This window comes from Ammodytes marinus (assembly GCF_949987685.1).
Source record: "Ammodytes marinus genome assembly, chromosome: 23".
Taxonomy (NCBI): domain Eukaryota; kingdom Metazoa; phylum Chordata; class Actinopteri; order Uranoscopiformes; family Ammodytidae; genus Ammodytes; species Ammodytes marinus.
The window spans coordinates 13300910-13320272 of NC_137227.1; the positions used below are offsets into that span (position 1 = coordinate 13300910).

The 19363-nt window shown below is 38.8% G+C and overlaps 1 protein-coding gene across 1 annotated transcript; it reads right to left on the reverse strand.

The window, feature by feature from the left end:
- Positions 1–11870: 11870 nt before the first annotated feature.
- slc3a2a (solute carrier family 3 member 2a) lies at positions 11871–17063 on the reverse strand. Its single transcript, XM_080051752.1, has 11 exons — positions 16955–17063; positions 15933–16158; positions 15652–15836; positions 14621–14794; positions 14417–14511; positions 14141–14277; positions 13624–13733; positions 13200–13402; positions 13031–13108; positions 12695–12914; positions 11871–12596 (listed from the first exon to the last, which is right to left on the reverse strand). Exons 2-11 carry the CDS (start codon positions 16127–16129, stop codon positions 12457–12459), a joined length of 1539 nt encoding a protein of 512 aa, XP_079907878.1. The 5' UTR covers positions 16130–16158; positions 16955–17063; the 3' UTR covers positions 11871–12456.
- Between the last annotated feature and the right edge of the window lie 2300 nt (positions 17064–19363).

The window sequence follows — 19363 nt, forward strand, 5'->3', positions numbered from 1 at the left end:
CGGGAGCAGAGGAGGGGGAAAGAGAGAGACACACTTTTGGACTTTTTCTTTTCAACTTTTCTTTTCTCTCCGAGCCGTCACTGAGAAAATAAGTAATGAGTGGCGGGAACAGAGTAACTGAATGGATGAGAGAGAAATTAAATATCATCGTTGTGTACGAAACAGGCGACTTTGGTTAGCCTTGTCGACTACCAGGGCTTTACCTATTAGGCCAGAGTGTTTGTGGAACACAATGATAATGATAACACGATTAAAATGCGACTATGGTCTATGATAAGGTTGTAGCTAATGTGAAACGGGCAGAACAAAAAAGTGTAAAATCACCTAAAAAGCATGGTGATCCACACAAAATACTGAACGCACAGAAGTGAAACTGCTACCAAACTGCTCGTCGTCAAGATAAATTTTTCCGTAAGGTTCGTCTTTTCCTTCAATATTTTACCAAAAAATAAACAAATCTGACTCAATCAATCACACGAGTTGTATCCCTATTTCAGAATGATTGCCTTTTGTTGCCAACTTTGGAAAAACAGTCATGGAAAGTAAGATAAAGACCACCTTATGTCTAAAATCCTCTCAGACAGTACAAAACATAAACTATGAATAGTAGACGGAATGTTGTTTTCATATCTAAATTGTCCAGTTACAGAAAATGTTGATTTGTGCAAAGCTTTGGTGCAGTGAAATACAGTATGTGTCTGAACGGTTATTTTACCGTATTATTTTATAGTCAAATGCACATGCAAACATAGAAGTACACACCGGGAAGGTTTGTTCTCTACAAAAAGAAGAATCGCAAGAGGAGTTCAAAAACAGCTAAAAGTATATTTGATGCAGATTTTGTATCTAAAGCAAAGGTCACAGGCCAGACGTTGTTCAGAGACCCCGCTATGTGCACATATAACACACTTCTGAACACTGCTACAGGCTTCTCTCATGTAAAATCAGTTATTTCTTTCTACACCACAAGAGGACCCACCTAAAAGCATTAGCAAAAAGTCCACAGAATGATCAGTCACAATACAATTGAGTGTAGTGCATCCTTTGCTTTAGTTTTAAAATACGTGCTTCCACGGTGAATATCAAAAGGACATCCAAATGTTGTCGGTTTCATATATCATTCATCAATACATATGGTAAAATAAGCCAAAAGTTGGATATGTTCTCGTAAGGGAAGTCCAGTGCAAAAGTGACAACTGTGTTCAACCTGAAATCTTAAACATTATGGCTTAAATTTAACAGCGAGCACAAAGCCAAATAAATCTTTCTCATGACCAATGACGTGTCAACTTTTCAAGAGCTAAAAAAGTTATAAAACTTCCGAATTCAAACTTTCTGCAGCAATGTGTTACAGACGTGCATAAATATAGTACATATTATGGCAACTTCACGGCCATGTCCATCTATTTGTTTGCTCTGTCATTTTGCAGTGATTACATCTAGTCCCACAAATACGTGAGACTGCTGGTGATACTGATAATATGATACTTGTAATCTTTGGAATTTCCCCATACATTCGTATAGGACCTAATTCTGAAAACATTAATTCATTCAAATAAAGGTCACAGAGGTCAACGGCCGCTGAACTGAAAGAAGCTATGACAGCATTTGATCTAATCATGGTTTCTGATGTGCAATATGGTAAAAATATGTAGTAAAATATAGTATTGTGTATTTTTGCACCTGGAAAAAAAGATATGCTATACACACACTATTGTATTATAAATGTTGAATTGGCTACTGATACAGACTATAATTCAGTACATTGATTAACACAGAGTTAATAAGTTGCGCCATTAACGATTTCATATGTGCATTCGTAAGAATAACGTTTTATATAGTCGATTTATCCTCCTGAAAAAATAACAGTATTTGTGATGTATATTTTGGATGTGAACTCAAAGCTGAACATGAACCCAAATCACGTTTTACGGATCATGGCCTTTTAAAGTGTTGTGTTGGTGAGAGACATTTTTTTTTACCATCACTAATACATTTACCATGTGGCGCCATCCTAACTGATTTTTTCATGAGGATCATTTGAAGTTTATCGTATTCCATGTTTAGTGACGGATGAACTTAACACCTAAACTAAATGCAATAAACAAACATTATTTCATATGGCTTTACTTAACAGTCATTTCCCTAAGGCTTTCCTTAAAACTGCTAAGTGAGCACTGATCATGCAGTAGTCAGTATCCTATCAAATTAGATCGACGCACCTTGTATTCACACCTACTCACGGTCTGCCTGCTGCTAATTCTACGCATATTTCAATATGCCGTAAGTAAGTAAGTAAGGTTTATTTATATAGCACCCTTCACAGACCAGGGTCACAAGGCACTTCACAATGCGCTTTACATATTCACATTTTATACACACACTCAAACACTACTGCCATGCAAGGCGCTTTCTGAACCATCGGGAGCAATTTGGGGTTCAGTGTCTTGCCCAGGGACACTTCGACATGTGGCGGGTATGCGGGGAATCGAACCGCCAACCCTGCACTCCAGAGGCGATCTCCCTACCCACTTCACCACTGCCGCCCACAAATGGCCATATGGATGTCACTGTCTGCTTTACTCTTTCTGCATTAATGTAGGGTTCTACCGACTAACTTGAAAATGACTTTAATGTCTGCATAAATACAATTACAGCACATTGCACTGATTTATAAAGTATGGAAAAGTCGAATAGTAAGAAAAATAATAAATTTATATAGAGTTTGTATAATTTTCCACATCTTAATTTTGAATTGCAATGACGTCACTGAGAAGTTATATCAGGGAAATAAGAACATTTTCAATGCGTTGAGTATGCCCTGACTGAGTGGGTGTCACGACGAGGCCCACAGCAACTGTGAGGGAGCTACAGGTTTCCACGGTTGAGAGGGGAGACACTGTGCCAAGAAACAACTGTTTTCCGGATGTTTCACTAGAAGCAGCTTTATGGCAAAACGAGAAAGAAAAAAAAAAGTTGAAAGAACTGAACATGACATCTGAAGACGTGTTTATCAAAAGGCATATGGGAACCCAAGTGGAAAATATCTTAGGGCCTGATGGGCCTTAAATGTAGCTTTGTTGCCATTATACGAAATGTCAGAAAAACTGTAAAGCGAGGGGCATCATGCTGTAGTATTGTGTCTCCTGGCATGCATGTCAAACACAGAGCCAAACAGAAAAGTAGAAAAAGAGGAAAAAATAACTGCATTTTTGACATGACCAAAAATGAAACTTCCAACCAATTCAGAATATGTGGCAGAACTTTAAAATTGCTGCTCATTTACGGCTGTAATGCTACTAACTGTAGCGGAGCTTGAGCACTTTTGCAAAGAAGAATTGGAAAAGACTGCAGCGTCAAAGTGTTTAAAGCCGATAAAGACATACAGTAATTCTTGCCAAAGGCTGTAGTAATGCCTGAGGTATAACTTGAAGTGGTTCAATTCTTAAGTTTTCATTTAGTTTGTGTTTTAATTGGTTGGCAAGTGATGAATACTTACAGGTATTGTATATCAGAGGCCCAATAACGTCATACAACAATGAACGGTGAAATATTTCCTTGAATCCTGCTTGTCTGTTCAACATCTATGGAGAAAAAACAAAAAGTACTACAACCCATCGCAAGCTTCTTCCGTTTCCTCATTTCACCCCTCCTTCCAGATAGAAGCAAATGAACAATGTTACTAAAGCCATTTAAAATATGAATGAACGAAATAACACTTATGCACAATACTGTTTCCCTGAGCTTTGGTTTTCGTGTGGAGCAGCTGGACAACGTTCAATCCATTAATTATTTTTCATTCGGGCCTTCGTTTGCACAGATGCTGAAGTTTTACCTCACAGCGCTAAACACAAAAGCGGTCGTTGCCCCAGTTCCATCGGCAGATGTTAAAGGAGGTCACCAAAATCAAAGGGGGTCAAAGATAACATCAACAGAACAACATCTTCCCCTTCAATTTGGACGGACTACATATTAGAACCACCTCTGGAACACAGTAAAACTGCACTAGAAGCTACAGTTAAATCACAGAATTCAAGTTACCAATGGACCTTTCTCTTATAGATTATATATTGCAAAACAATAACCTCTTTATGTTTGATAAGGACAGTGGATGAATGCAGGCCCTGGTATCATCTCATCGTGATATTTGTTCACAATGAACAAAGTGAAGCTTGTGGTTTTAAGCCCATCCGTGTAAGAGTAAGAGCATGTTTGGTGTAAACACCAACATGTTGCGGGTAACAACACTGAAATGCTACAAGTCAAGTTAAGGCTCAGCACTCAGAGAGGAGATTGAGTTTGTAGCTACTATAATATGCATATTGCATATATGCAATATGCATCTGCAATATGATATATTTAATAAGAGCACATTTTCTGATCAACGTGGTGCTATCCTTTATAGATTTCGGTCCAAGTCATGTTAAAAAGCAGAAGAAGAATTCTAAAGTGCACACTAGACACAATACATTTTCACTTCATTTAAGTGCAATAAAGGTATAAAAAATGATTTTATCCCTCATATCGCCCCTTACTTGTGCACGATGCAGACCTGCACACATCTTTTACTTTCTAATTGCAAAATCTATCTCCTCCATTGTGACCTAAATATGGCAGCACACTGAATTTAAACTCAACTACATGTACAACTACATTTGTGTCCAGAGCAACATTCAGATATAATCATTTTTAGCAATGAAACCTGCACGTGTATACTTTTCACTGGCTGAGTTGGTAAAACTGGCTCCCTTGTATTAATAAGATTAAGGTAGGACAGGTGTGTTTTAATAGTGTTAAAGCATGCTATAAATGCTAATTTTGGGTTAAGTTCAACTTTCTCTAAGTGTGTTCTGAAAAACTTCTGCCTCATTGTGCGCCGAAACAAATGCAGAATTAAAGATGAGTTCTTACCTGTTAAATTGTCATTACGATGAAAGATGCGGCTGTGGCAGTGAAATGCATGTGTGCGGCCTGCTGGTAGACATGTGTGTGAGAAAGGGGGAGGAGGGAGAGACGGGGCGGACGAAAGAGAGACAGAGAGAGAGAGATCATGAAAGATGAGAGATCGCTCTCTGTCTTTCAGTTGATTTTTCAACCTTTCATCCACAGTGTCATAATACCTGTGTGTGTGTGTGTGTGTGTGTGTGTGTGTGTGTGTGTGTGTGTGTGTGTGTGTGTGTGTGTGTGTGTGTGTGTGTGTGTGTGTGTGTGTGTGTGTGTGTGTGTGTGTGTGTGTGTGTGTTACAAGCTTTGTCATAGTGATGCTGGAAAGAAAAGAAAAACACCCTAAAACACACACACACACATACTTTCATTCTAAGTAGGTGTTTTTTCTCCCCTCTCTCATCCCTCACCATCTTCTCCTTTTGGTTTGTTAGGTTTTAAGAGGGCATACACTCTCTCTCTCTCACACACACACACACACACACACACACACACACACACACACACACACACACACATATATTGGCATGGTATGTAGAACTAGTGAAAACCAAACACATACAGTAGCATGTTCATAACATCACATCACTTTTGAAGAAATGTATTGCCCAGGAGCTGTACATTCACAGATAATCTAAGTATAATTTCATTATAGAGAAGTAATGCACTACAAGGTCAACTTCTGGGGGTAGATATTTGCACTTCTATATTTTCACTCTCCCCAAAAAATAAAAAGTCCACCTCAATGTTGTGGAGTCCATTTTAAGTTTTGGGGAAGCATTTATAAAAAAAGAAAATGTAATTTAAAAAAAGGTAGTTCATTTGTTATTTTACTGGCTAAACGAGTTAGATAAAATGCCACTTTTGAGGTAGTGCAATACATATGTACATTATGTACAGTAGATAAAGCCAGACACTGGTTAGCTTAGCTTAAGGTTAAACAGCTAACGCTAACCTGTCATAGATAGTAGCCTATGTTGTGAGAAACGTAGCTAACTTAGCCTATATCTAGTTTTCTGTTTTGTACAAAAACATTTTTTAACTTGCCCAAAACAAGTATCATGTGTTTGTGTGTTTATTACAATTTTTGTCAAGCTAAAACAAACTACTAGTGAGCATTGACATTTTGTTAGCTTTGGACAGAGTCAACATAGCTAAAATTGTCATTCTGTCATGTGAGATGACGAGATACTAAATTTATCTCAGCAACGAAAAATAACTTCACAAAATGTTAAAATATACCTTGGAGAAGTTTCCTCCGTTTAAACGCTTAGTAAATTCCCCGCACAATGTTTACATTAGTTTATGAAACATACCTTTAGTGTAGGCTTCTGATCAGCTAATGTAGGAGTTAGCTGCTGGAGGGATGGATGTCTGTTAGGAACAGAAAGAAAAGAGGAAAAGAGAAGGTTTGTGGAGGGAAATAATTGAATGAAGGTGGATAGGAGTGGGTTAAGAAGGTTATCGTATGGATAAAAAGAACAAGACATAATGTGTGTTAGCATATTGTGTTACCCTTTGGAGTCAAACTAGCTTCTTACCATTTTCAGTCTTCATGCTAAACTGAACGAAGCAATGGCTGTGACCTTTCATTGAGCAGAGTGCTTACAATTCATCTAACTTTCAGGTGAATTGAATCAAAGTGAAAAAGTATATTTCTTATAAGTATCGGTTTTTGCTTAAGCCGATTATAGCCTCATAAAATCTTGAGGCCTTGAGTTCTGAAAAAAAGTCTGAAACTACTTTAAGTCATTACAGTTGTGCCTATACGTATACAGTAGCCTATACATTATATACATAGGCTACAGGTGCATCTCATACAGTATAATGTGGTTATCATGGAAAATCAATGTTTTGCTGTAGGCCTAATTAAATAGCCTAAAAAAGTTAAAGTTCCATATATTCTAGATTCATTACACATAAAGTGATATAGCCTACTGCAGGCTTTTTTATTTTTTTATTTTGTGGATTACAGTTTACAGCTCATGAAAATCCAACATCTCAAAAGATTACAATATTAGGCTACATAAGGCCAATCAAAAAAAGGATTTAGAATACAGAAATGTTGACTTTCTTAAAAGAATGTTCATTCATCCATTAAATACTTGGTCTGCGATCTTATTAAGCCCAGGTTGCTTTGATAGCGGCCTTCAGCTCGTCTGTATTGTTGGGTCTGGTGTGTCTCATCCTCCTCTTGACAAGAGCAGATTCTCTATGGGTTCAGGTCAGGAGAGTTGTCTGGCCAATCCAGCACCGTAATACCATGATAAACCAACCAGTTACTAGTGCTTTTGGCTGACTTTAGACTTGATAAAACACAGTGGACCAACAGCAGAAGATGACATGGTACTCGGAACATGGTAACGTAGATGTTTTGCCTCTCCATTCTTCCTCCAGACTCTGGGACCTTGATTTCCAAATTAAATGCAAAGTTTCATACCATGTCATCTGCATAACACCTCAGAAGTGCCACAGGCCGATCACCTCCATGCCATGCTGCATTTATGCAATTATTCATGCAAAAGGAGCCCAGACAAAGTTTTTTTGATTGGCCATTTTGAATATTCTAATATTTTGAGATGCTGGATTTTTGATTTTCATGAGTTGTAAGCCGTAATCTGTTAAACGAAAAAGGGCCTGCAATATCTCACCTTCTGTCTAATGAATATAGAATATATGGAACTTTCACTATTTGAATTAAAATTAGGAAAAAAAATGGCTTTTCCATGATTTTCTGATCATATGAGATACACTTGTGTGTTTGCTGTATATAAACTGTATATACTGTATGTCCCTTCAAGGTAATATTCAAGCACAGGGAGGAATGGGTGGTTCACGTAGGTTACAAAGTTGTTAGCTTCAATCTGTAAAATATAACCAAACTGAAAATGGTAAAACTACAATAACACAATGAACACTGTGAAGAGAGTTTAAGAGGACAATAGCAACAAAAGATCAAAGGTAATGTTGTATAGCCTATGGCTAATGTTGTTTAGAAAAGAAAATAGGCCCTACACAGTAAGCTTCGCAAGCGAGATTGATCCTCTATGAGCTGTGTGATGAGTATTGAGAATTATCATTTGAATTGATATGCACAGAAAATCAATGAAGGGGGACAAAACGTTTGTAAAATCCTCGGGTTTGTCTTCAACATGCCTGATTCTCTCAAGGTGAAGGGCACCAGACAAATCATTAAACAATGCTGTACTGAAGTTGGCTCCTGTGATTTCCAGCGTTGAAGTGCATTTGTCTTTGCTGTGACGAGGCCATAACAAATTTGCCGTTCATTCTGACTGAACAAGAGGGACAGTTTCATAGCAAAGCTGACAGTAATCATTGATGTTTGTGTATCTTCCTCTTAACAAAAAGGCCTGAAATGCCCTTTCACACAGCACGGCAGAACCTCCAGAAGAACTACACATTTAGCCAACAGCTCATAATGCTGCGAATGTGTAAAACTGTAAGCAGGGGGATTGGTGATCGGAGCTGATCAAACACTGTCAGCCTTACGTGAATTTTTTTGTTTATTATCGTAGATAATTAAATTGTTTTTGGTAATCAAGCTTACATGCTTTCATATGAAGAGTGTCAGGCTATATGAAATGTATAAGTTAATTTCATTATATTTAATGGAGTGGCTTGCTTTGTGATACCTTTTGGAATATACAATATTCTAGTTTCCACTCAGGGGTTTCAGATTTTCAGAGCAGAGGGCTGTCCATTACGACGTGACAGGTAAAAGTGGACCACATTGCTGTATTTCGACGTAAAAAAGTTAAATCATACATACAGTGCTCCTTGAAAGCTGATGAAAGGTCATGTATCTTCATGTCACCGTGATGTAAAAGATGGAGGTGTACTCAGAGTGAGAGTCAGTCATGAGTGTGCACAGCGGTGGGTGAGACAGGTTGGGTTTCAGAGTGGCGTGGGGGTGTGCAGAGAGGTGCCGAGACAGACACTGATTCCCGGTATCATCGACTTCAAAACCTCCCCTCTCATACCACAGCAACACGGCGGCCCTGTATTCTACCAAGACCCTGAAACTCTGCTGAGAATTGACTTGGGTTTCAGCTGTTCAAGGGAATGTTTTGACATTTTTATAAAGAATGATGGATTCTGTTTTTCATTTTACATTTCTGTTTTTGAATGAGAAATTGATTTGTGTCATGATCATCACATTTAACATAAGGATTTAATTAAACTAAACATTTTTCAACTGAGAGGCTGCAAAATTAGATTCAATCGTTCGATGAATACGCGTTTTAAGTTTGATTGCAAGTGTTAGTAGGTGCATTTTTCTTGTTGTTGCAAGTTGTAGTTGTCATTTTCTAAGTGGTTTATTCACATACTGTTGAAGGGGCAAACAATGTATGCATTACAACAAGTATATAGAAAAGATAGGGACATTAAAACAAAGCAAACACATAAAGTCAGCCAAACTAAACATTAAAAGGAGAAAAAACAACAAATAAATCGGGGAAGCTGGTGGTAATATTTGTTTTGGTTTTAATTTCTTGTTGTTATATATTTTACATCTGTTCTAACATTTTAGCCATCCAAACATTCGATTACAAGTTACCATTAAACATCTAAATGTCTACTGTGCAACAATCTTAAACCAAACGAAAACATCAGCATTTTGATTTAAAAACAATAGATATAAAATACATATAGTTTCAAAAGGAAAATACCCTTAGAATTGTATATTATCATTTATAATTGGATACCCCATTACTTACACCTTAATGCTTGAGCAACATCTGAATGTTGGAGCTGCACAAAGTTGATCTAAATGTTCCTACTTTACTGTAAAGTAGATTAGTCCAGTGGTTACCAACCTAGGGGTCAGAGATCGTGAGATATAACTAGGGGGTTGGGGGGAAAATTGCAAGACAAAAGAAGAAAAAACTAATTTTGTTACGCATTTAAATATTGTAGATGGTCTTATTGCAAGTGATGTATATTTGAACGAAATACTGCTAGTAAAGCAAGCAAGAAAGTTATCACTAGGCATTGGTGTGAAGAAACACCACAAACGGACAATCTTTGGATAACCATTGAAGAGTTATTTAAATGGAGAAATCGACACACAAACTGAGACTTCAGGAAGCACAATTCGATTGAAAATGGGAAATAATACAGGACTCAAAATTGACACGTTGGACTGAAACAATAACTTATAGATAAAAGTATCCTCAAGATTGTAAGACCACTAGGCACTTCCCAATCATTTTTTTTTACTTTTTGTTTTTATTTAATTTTTCTAGCCAGCATAAATAGTAGATTTATCAATATGTTGTTGCAACTGGCATGCTTATTCAAGTGGGAAAAAATGTATACAGTATAAGCTAGTCGAGTTTGGGGTTGGGTTTTTTGTTTTTAAACTAGTATATCCTATCTCAGAAGATAATTTAATGTTTTGTATCCAGAATTATAGTTTACAAAAACACGAGGGAGTGCAGCTGCCAAACAAGGCACATTATTGCTGTCTGCAATCCATTGGAGTACTGTAGAAGCAATAAGAAGCATGTAAAATCAAGTTAAAGAGATAGTTCAGTATTTTTAAAGTGGGGTTGTATGGAGGACTTATGCATAGTTAGTGTGTTACCTTATAGAGATGGGGGCCAGCGCAGTAATTTTAAGGAGTTTTTGAGGGAGGCGTCACTGTAGCAGAAGTCAGCCTTGTATTGTTGCAGAGGGCGCCAGAAGAAAAACAGTTTATCTCCACATATATAAATGCTAACCTAAAACCTAACCTTTTTATCTCTAAAGTGACATCTCCATAAAGGTAACACACTGCCTAAATACCCCATACAACCCCACTTAAAAAATACTGAACTATCCCTTTAAGTAAGCTACAAATACCTGAAAATAACTTAAGTAAATGTACCTGTCACTTTCCACGGCTGAATGAAAGTACCTCAGACTGTGCTGTGCTCCAGTTCATATGGGGTTAAAAGGATTAATATCATAGTCTGGTGTTTTAAGGTAACATGTAGGCTACTAACTGAACATGTCAATACAAAAGAGGTAGAGCAGAAAATCAATTGTGTGGATAGTAAAAAGCCACCTTTGTCATTTTATATTAAGTAGGCCTACCCAAAAAGTACAGCTAATTCTCTTGTGGGAAATGTTTCTGTCCAAGAAGGTATTTTATTAACTTGGCATCATCTATCATCTGAATCATCGCAGAGAGATCATTAAAGTGACATTGTTCATGGAAAGGAATGAATTTCAGGTTTTCAATCACACATTTGCAATTTCTCCTTTTAAATGTCCTAGAGGAATGCAGTCCTTTTATGTAGGTAGGTTTTAACGTCCTCTCTTTAATAAGAAACTGTGGGAAATGAACAGTAGCCTTCCTACGGAGAGGAAGTATCAACATCTTTCAAACTGATGCCTGAGTTTGTCAATGACGATACATGTCAGGATGTTCACACCGTTCACAAAAAAAACACTAGATTTAGGAGAGAAGTTTCAGAGACCACTATTAAACATCCTACTTGGGATTTCTATCGGAGGTATTAGTAAAAAATAAGAATGGCACTTTGCAAGTTGCTCTTAAGTGTTGCATCGCATTGGAAAAGAGCACATTTTCTCTGCTTATTTTGAAAATGAGACCCATTATGGGGGTTTACGACAGCCGCTACTTTAAGACAGTCGGTATATGACCCATTTAGTGAAACTCGTAGGTGCGCTGCGTACATTTTTGACTCAAGTATATTGAGCCGATAAAAAAAACATCCGAGGATGGTGATAAAATAGAGACGCGCTTCCTCTGTTAACATCTGTGACACACTTCCACACACCTGTACGCAATGACAATCTTGAACTTATATGATATAATCTTCGGCACCAACATGATTAAACAGAGCTTACTCTTATAAGAACGTTGTCACTCACAAAAAAAATGTGAATACGCAGGAGTCGGTACAGAACTGTTTATTCATTTCCAATTCAGTTCACTTGACAGAGTTGATGCTATTTGCAACCATTTTGTTTACTAGCACTCTTCATATTCTTCTTCTGGAGTTCATTTGTTTTTCCTGTGCCTTACTAGCCTTTGAGAGAGAAAAAAATAGGCCATGAAAGAAAGTAAAACTTTCTTTAAAACAATTTCTTAAAATGTATAAATTAAAAAAACAAAAACCCATGAAAAGGCTGTTTAAAGGAATGCCCAAAACAACGAAAATTGGAATGTCTTTCACAAATTTGGACAACGTAGAGATAGTCCACAATAAAAATAAAACAAAAGAACAAAATGTTCAATTGATGAGTGCATGCCTGAAATCTTGTCCTAGCACAATACATTTTTTTAAACCTTTTAAAACCCAAAATAATTCAACAGAGTTTGTACTGACCAACATTCTGCATTTGTTTCTTTGACCCTATTCATTTAACTGTTGACTCAATGTCCTGTATCTTTTCACTCTTCTTTCTGAGGACCGGCTTGAGTTTCTTTTTTTAAAAAGCCTCATTTGAAGACAGCTTTCTTAATGTTTGGCGCCCTCTTTAGGCTGTATAGGGAAACACCAGCAGGATGGCTTGTCCTGGTCCTAGGGTAATACTGTCCAAGCTGACGGACGTGTCTGCTTGCAATTCTTCATCAGTTGACAGCTTCACTGTAGCCGTCTCTGGCAACTCTACTCCTTCTGTAAAAACAAAGATTATAGTGTCAAAAACCAAACGCTAATGTAAATCATAATATTAGACACAGTACGTCTTTACTAGACATCTCTGTTGAACTTACCTGTAGGTGCAAGTTTGAGTGTGAGCTTTTCAGGTGCTGCTCCCCAGTTGACAGCAGTAATGTATCTGTCGCTCTGGTCCCACAGACGAAGGAAAGAGAGGGAGTCTGCGGAGGAGTAGAGGGAGTAGTAGTCCCCATGGAGGAGAGAGCGCTCTTTGCCTCGCAGGTCGCTAAGAGATTTGAACCACTTCCTCACAGCCACTTGCTCCTTTCGCTCAGTCTGTAAAATGTGAAAATTGACAATTAAAAACACAAAAAATTATGGTTTTATATGATTTTAACCACTACTTCAATAATTTGCTCCAGGACTCCAGACATTTCACAACACACCCTTACCTCAGCAGTTTCATTGAAAAGTGCTCCTTCTGCAGGTTCCGTTTCTATGTCCCAAACCATCTTAGGAGATCCTGCACCCTGATAAGTAAAACAAGGGTTAAAATAATCTGTACCAGATGTAAGGTTACTGCAACTATTTTAACCATCTGCTCCGTTTTGTATAGCTTACCTCTACTGCGCGGAGGCCGATCTCGTCTCCGTATGTAAACACTGGGGTTCCAGGCATGGTGAACAGCAGGAGCTGGTAAAGGCGGATCAGGGCTGGAGTGTTGGCCTCTTTAGACAGCTGGCCTTTCTGGGCGGCACCGAGACCCCAGGCTAGACGCCCCTGCTGAGAGTTGAGGGTGTCCAGGGCTCTGATGCGCTCCACACCTGCACATATTTGGGAATAATTATCACCTGCACTGCACCATTCTGCACAAACGTGTTTGTTTTAACAAACAAAAGTACATTTTCTGTGGAATTTGCGTTAAAAATACTTCTAAACTACAAAAAAAAATACCAGCATAGGTCATATTACTTTGCAGTAGGTAGGGAACTCTAATTAAGATAAACAAAGCGAGTGAGAAAATACAAAGAAGCCTCCAGCCTACCTCCACTTTTGCTGCTGAGCAGGTCTGACAGGACAAGATCCACAGAGGAGGTATTCACAAGCAGAGACAAATCTGCAGCAGAAGTACTTTCAACCACACCCATCAGCGCCCTGAGAGAAAGAACATGTGGTACAATGAATCACAATATAGAGCAAAGGGCTTCAGTTAGTGCTTCAGTCAGTGTAAACCTGATTTTATTAAGAAGTTGATTTGGGGTCATTTCCTGAATCCACCACAAGGTGTCGCTTTACTATAAGAGTGTATAATACCACTGATCAGTGGAAGACTATTTCTTGTTGATCTCTTCCTTACCTCCTCACCCTTATTCAATAAGTTTTAAATCTATTATTTTAAGTCCCAATTTTGAGGTGTATTGGTGCTTTTTTTATTATTCCCCAGCCAGAAAACACATACGTTCTTGTAATGCCCAATATTCACATCATTTGTTCATACAACTACACAGATATTCTACTTATATAGAGCAGAAATTAAGTGAGGAAATGGCAGCCATCTTTACTTTTTATTGCTGTCTTCAGAGAAGTTGCCCTTGAAGGCAGCCTGCAGCTTTGACCAATCCACAGAGCTGGTGGCAACAGTGAGGCCAGATATCTTGATGCCATCGATGCCCAAACCCAGCCAGTACTCTGCTCCGACCTGTACAAGAGAACATGAGCACTTTAGCTACAACAGATCAAGGAACAGTTCTATGACACAGATTTTCTTTTTTTCAACAATACAACACTTGAATGAAGTATCAAAGAAGATATGTTATTTTATATTGTGCGTGTCCTACCGTGACTTTCTCCATGACGTCACCCACATCACCGGTGGTGAACCAGGGAGCATCGGACGGGTAGTTAGGAGTCAGGTCAAGCACCACAGAAATACCTAGCAAGGAAAGTAAAGACACAAAGTTTTAAAACAACATTTACATTTGAACAATTTAGCGAATACAGTCTTTTAGTATTAACTACAATAAGTGTTGTTGAAGACCTACCCTTCTTGTGGGCCTTTTCCATCACAGCAACCAGGTGTTCTTTAGTTCCCTGGTTGGGGTCGATCACGTCAAATTTCAGCGTTTCTGGATTGTTGGTCTGCACGGTGTGAAGAGGGCCGATCACCAGGCCTTTAACCTTCAACCTGTTCATCTCGTCCAACTTTGACACAACACCTAAAGGGACGAAATTTGGCATAAGTGTGATTTTTCACAATGTGGAAAGACAAAACTGAACTGGTGTGTGAAAAAGGCTAGCAGGGTCAGAGGAAGGATATAGGAGGCTGGAGAGACATTTTGGGAGACGGCTAGTAAAAAAAAAAAAAAATCTATTTCTATTAAAGTATTGACTGAAGGCAGGAACATGTGAATGACTACCCCAACCCCCCCCCCCCCCCCCTTTCTCCTGGCCATGTGAAGTCTGAGTACAAGGAGGCCCTTCATGTGAAAACACAGCCAAGTCACGTGCGGCAGTTGGAATTCTGCCCCACAGCCTTTTGGAAACCTGACAGCGCCACAGTAATTCATTCTAGTACAATCAATCCTTCCTTCCTTCAAACTTTTTTTTTTTTTTTTTAAAGGTGTGTGTCACTAAAATCAAAATTAGAAAAGGAAGGCTATTAATTGTGATTAAGTCACATGATGAAAATAAAAAGCAAAGAAAATAGGTTAATGACTTTTGAGATCTAAATTAGTCTAAAAAAAATGTGGCTATCTGATCCCCACTAAAAAAAAGGAACTGGGCTGCTCAACCTTATCCTCACATATGAGTAGGAGAGATATGAAAGACATGACACGTGGGATTTGTATGTCCTTTAGACCTTGAGTCACTGGTTAGTCAGCCTAGTCAGCATTTCAGTATTGTGTCAGCTGAACTAAGAAAACTGCCGTCACAAGACTTATCCTTTTTAATTCAGTCAGTAGCCACACAGAGACCGGGCCACTTTATACATACAACCTCAATGACTTGTCCTGGGGCATCACACTTTATCAAAGGAGAAAAAACACATGGTACAGTCACTAAGGTAATCTACCTTCCAGTCCGTCAGAGAATGCTTCCAGGTCAGAGATCTGGTACAGAGGTCCTTCGTTCCACCAGTTCATCTCAGGGATGGGTTTGCAGCGAGGGGCCTGGACTATGATCACGATGGCTCCAGCCAGCATGCCTATCCAGCCCAGCCAAAACAGAACAAGCAGCACCCAACGGGTTCGCACCCATCTAAACATAAAGATGAGAGGGGCAGGCATGTTGAGAAGATGACCACTTTAAGACATGTAGCTTAAAAAGATAAAAAGTGGTGTTTATAGTTCTTACCCTGGAGTGCCAGCCACCCTCATCAGCTCCTCTTTAGACAGGCCGGTGAATGTGACCTCGTCCTCAGGAACCTTCAGCTTCACGCTGCCATTCTTCTCTCCTACTGCAGTCTGCTCGTCCCCTGTCATGGGCTGCTTCTCAGGGTCCAGCTCATTGAGCTCCACATCCTTCATGTCCACCTCAGTGTCCTTACTCATGTTTAAATCGGATTGCTTTAGAGACAGAGCTACGAGGGAAGCAGAGAAAGAAATAGTGTCAAGTTAATAAGGCTCTTTCCATGGCAGAAACTTGTGTTTGGGCCCTGACAACCTGTAGCCTAATTAGCATATATGGTGTTTCCATGGAAACTGCCAAAGTACCTTAAATGACAAACCCCAGGGAAAAACTAGGCCAGATGGAAAATGTAGCCTACGTTAGCGTCATAGTCTATATTTTCTACACATACCTTTGTTGCTACTATAGCCTACTACACATCGTTTTGAAGATGTGTTTTCGCCTCATAGACTAACTGTAGACTGGTGGTAAGGTGGTAACCTGTTGTCTGATGAAACAGCGGCCGTCGGTTACAAACTGTAGTATCAACGGAAACGATTTAGACTTCACAAGAATGACTTTTTACATTTATCAAAGAATAGCAATCAAATGAAAACGGCATTTAATGTATTTGTTCTACCGGAAGTGGAAGTGTTCGCTAGTTGTTTCTGACTCATCAACATTAAGGCTTAATGTTAGTTTAACAAAAACTCTCCCATTTGACACAAAACTCGTTTTCGAAGCAACGCTTAGTCAAATAACAAGTAAACGCAAGAACAACAACAGCAGTACTAAAATACATTAGACATCGTGTCTCAGTCTAAAGATGATGAAATCAAGCTCAACGCTACATCACCGGGTGGTACTCGAGGCACTGAGCGGCATTGTACTTTTTCTTTCCGCTCTATGAGGCTGTTTTAACACACGAGTTGGATTGAGCTAAACTTGATCTGTGACTGAACAACTCATTAAAGCATTTTCAGCATTACCTGTGAAAAGAAACGTATAGTCCGTCCGTGTTTGTTGTAATTTCCTCAGTGGTTTATCCCTTGGTCACTGCTAATCTGCTTACCGAGACGCTCCGTCCGTACTTGTAGCTGCCCTGGTTTCCACGCCCACCGGGAGTGAGACAGACCCAATAATATCTCTCTCTCTCTCTTCCAAGAAACTTACCATACTCAATGTTCCAAAGGATATAATTGTCTACCACGTGTTTACATTGTCTACCACGTGTTTACATTGTACGCTAAAGCCATAGCATATTAGACCATTAAGTAGGCTACATAGGCTATCTGTCAATATTTGTCTATTTTATTCTACTATCACTATAACTATGTAAGAACAAAATAATTGATAATGTGTATTGTGTCTGTCTTCAGACAGTTTTAACCTTTGCCCCACTTTGTAAAAAAAGAAAAGAAAAAAAGACAGAGACTCAGACAAGAGACAAGACATGCTGGATTTCAGAGTTATTTTGCTTGGGGCTCTTGTGTTTTCTGAGCATCAACATGGTAGGCTATTTTCATGTGGAAGGTTAGGCTACACATGGCCTATAGCTTTTTTATGAAAAACTATTTCCTGGAGGAGATAATATAATGCGCTGATAAATAGATGAATGGATTAATATAGGCGCATTATGAGGTTGTTAATGTTTTGATTAGGTGAGATTGCCACTATTTTCATCATATAGGCCGACCTGATTTAACCCCCAGTTCCTACACATCCCCTCCATCTGTTTAACTATGACATTTGCATCCCCCCCTCCATTAACAAGTGACAAATATTCATTGAGTAATCTATTCAGTCTGATATGATCATGCTCTCAATATAGAGCTAATCAATACAACAAAGTAAAGTAAAAAGCCTAACAAACAATTAGAAAACTAATTCTAAATATATGGCTATGTGTTGATGTCTTCATAAGTAGACATTATAGATCAATCATGGATGCATAAGCGATTCATTGAAATGGAATAGCTCAATCCAATCATCCGGACTGATTGAAATGGAATACTTCAATTCAATCAATCAGACGAACAACAAACTGTCTCCTTTGGCCTGGACTATCTCCTAAGTCCAGGCCAGGGACAGCCCTGTCCCTTACAGAAATACAGTAACACAACATATTGTTGACAGTTTCAGGTTGTTGTGGTTGAAAATGTTGCTGTTTGATTTCTATGTGCAGGATCAAAATAATATAAAAAGGCTGAAAAAATGAATGATGATGTTGATCAATGGTTATAAGTAATGATGTGTAATGTGGCCTGTAATACATTAGAAACAACATTTGTGACCAGCTGATAGAAGCCGATGTCCACAGCTGTTCGTGACCTTTGTAGATGAGCAGAAATAGGCTACATCCGGGAAAAACATCACCAGAATGTTTACTCCATGTACAGAGAGTGCTGTTGTATGTTTCAAGTTACAGTTTGAGATGAAAAGTGGCAAAGGAAGATGTTGTTGTTGTTTATCTCAGGAAAGGATAGCATGAAACCTGAGAGTCCATTTCATAACGTCTTCAAATTAACACAGCACACTTCTTTGATACCACCCCCACTCTGTCCATTCTGTCGCACACATGTTTTCTTGATGTGCGGTGGTGTAAACAGTAGCTTTCCTTTTTCGGTGCTTATTTTGCACGCTCATGTGTTATTTTGTTCAGCCTCTGGGTTTTATAGTGAATCAATATGTTTTTGGTGTTATCTTATATCTTATGTGTAGGGCAACTCAAATTAAAATCCAAAGAAAACCATGATTCACTCCCTTTTTTCTTTAACAAAGCAATACATCAGGCTATTTTGTAAGCTAGTATGAACAAAAGAAAGCTCTGGGACTATACAACATATACAATAACACCCCAACTGATGACATTTATTAAAGTTGTTCCATAATTGATATCTGTAGACAGTTGTCCCTACAGATAGAATCTTGTTTAGTGGAGGGTGTCTGTTTGTGGATCTGTGATTTTATAACCTGCGATAACCCTGTAATACTGGAACAAGTTGCCATGTTTTGGGACGTGCAGCAACATGACAAGACTGGCTGTGCTTCAGACATTTGGAAACTTGAAACCCTGGAAGACTTGATTTGAGGAGCCCTGTTTGGGAGACTGCAGACTCACTCATGCTTACGAACACGCGACCTCTCTCTCAAACGCACACACCAGCTGTGTCGGTTTTTATCTGCGCCTGTTGCACATGTGAGTGCTTGGCAGAGCTGGTCGTTACAGAGCTGTCGAACCGCTGACAGATCTGAACATGCTGTGCTGTCGATCCAGGGGATGATGGGGGCCAGTTTACAAGAGATACTAAAGGGACAATGCATTTCCAGTTTTCCGAACTGTTTGTGCTTTCCAAGGCAGGATGTTTGGATAGACATTGGTGTTGGATTGTGGGAAA

Coding starts and splice junctions, on each gene's coding strand:
- slc3a2a (XM_080051752.1), bottom strand. CDS start 16,129: ATGAGTAAGGACACTGAGGTGGACATGAAGGATGTGGAGCTCAATGAG. Junction 14,512..14,620: donor GGAAAAGGCCCACAAGAAGG/GTAGGTCTTCAA, acceptor TTTCCTTGCTAG/GTATTTCTGTGGTGCTTGAC. Junction 13,109..13,199: donor TCGGCCTCCGCGCAGTAGAG/GTAAGCTATACA, acceptor TTTACTTATCAG/GGTGCAGGATCTCCTAAGAT.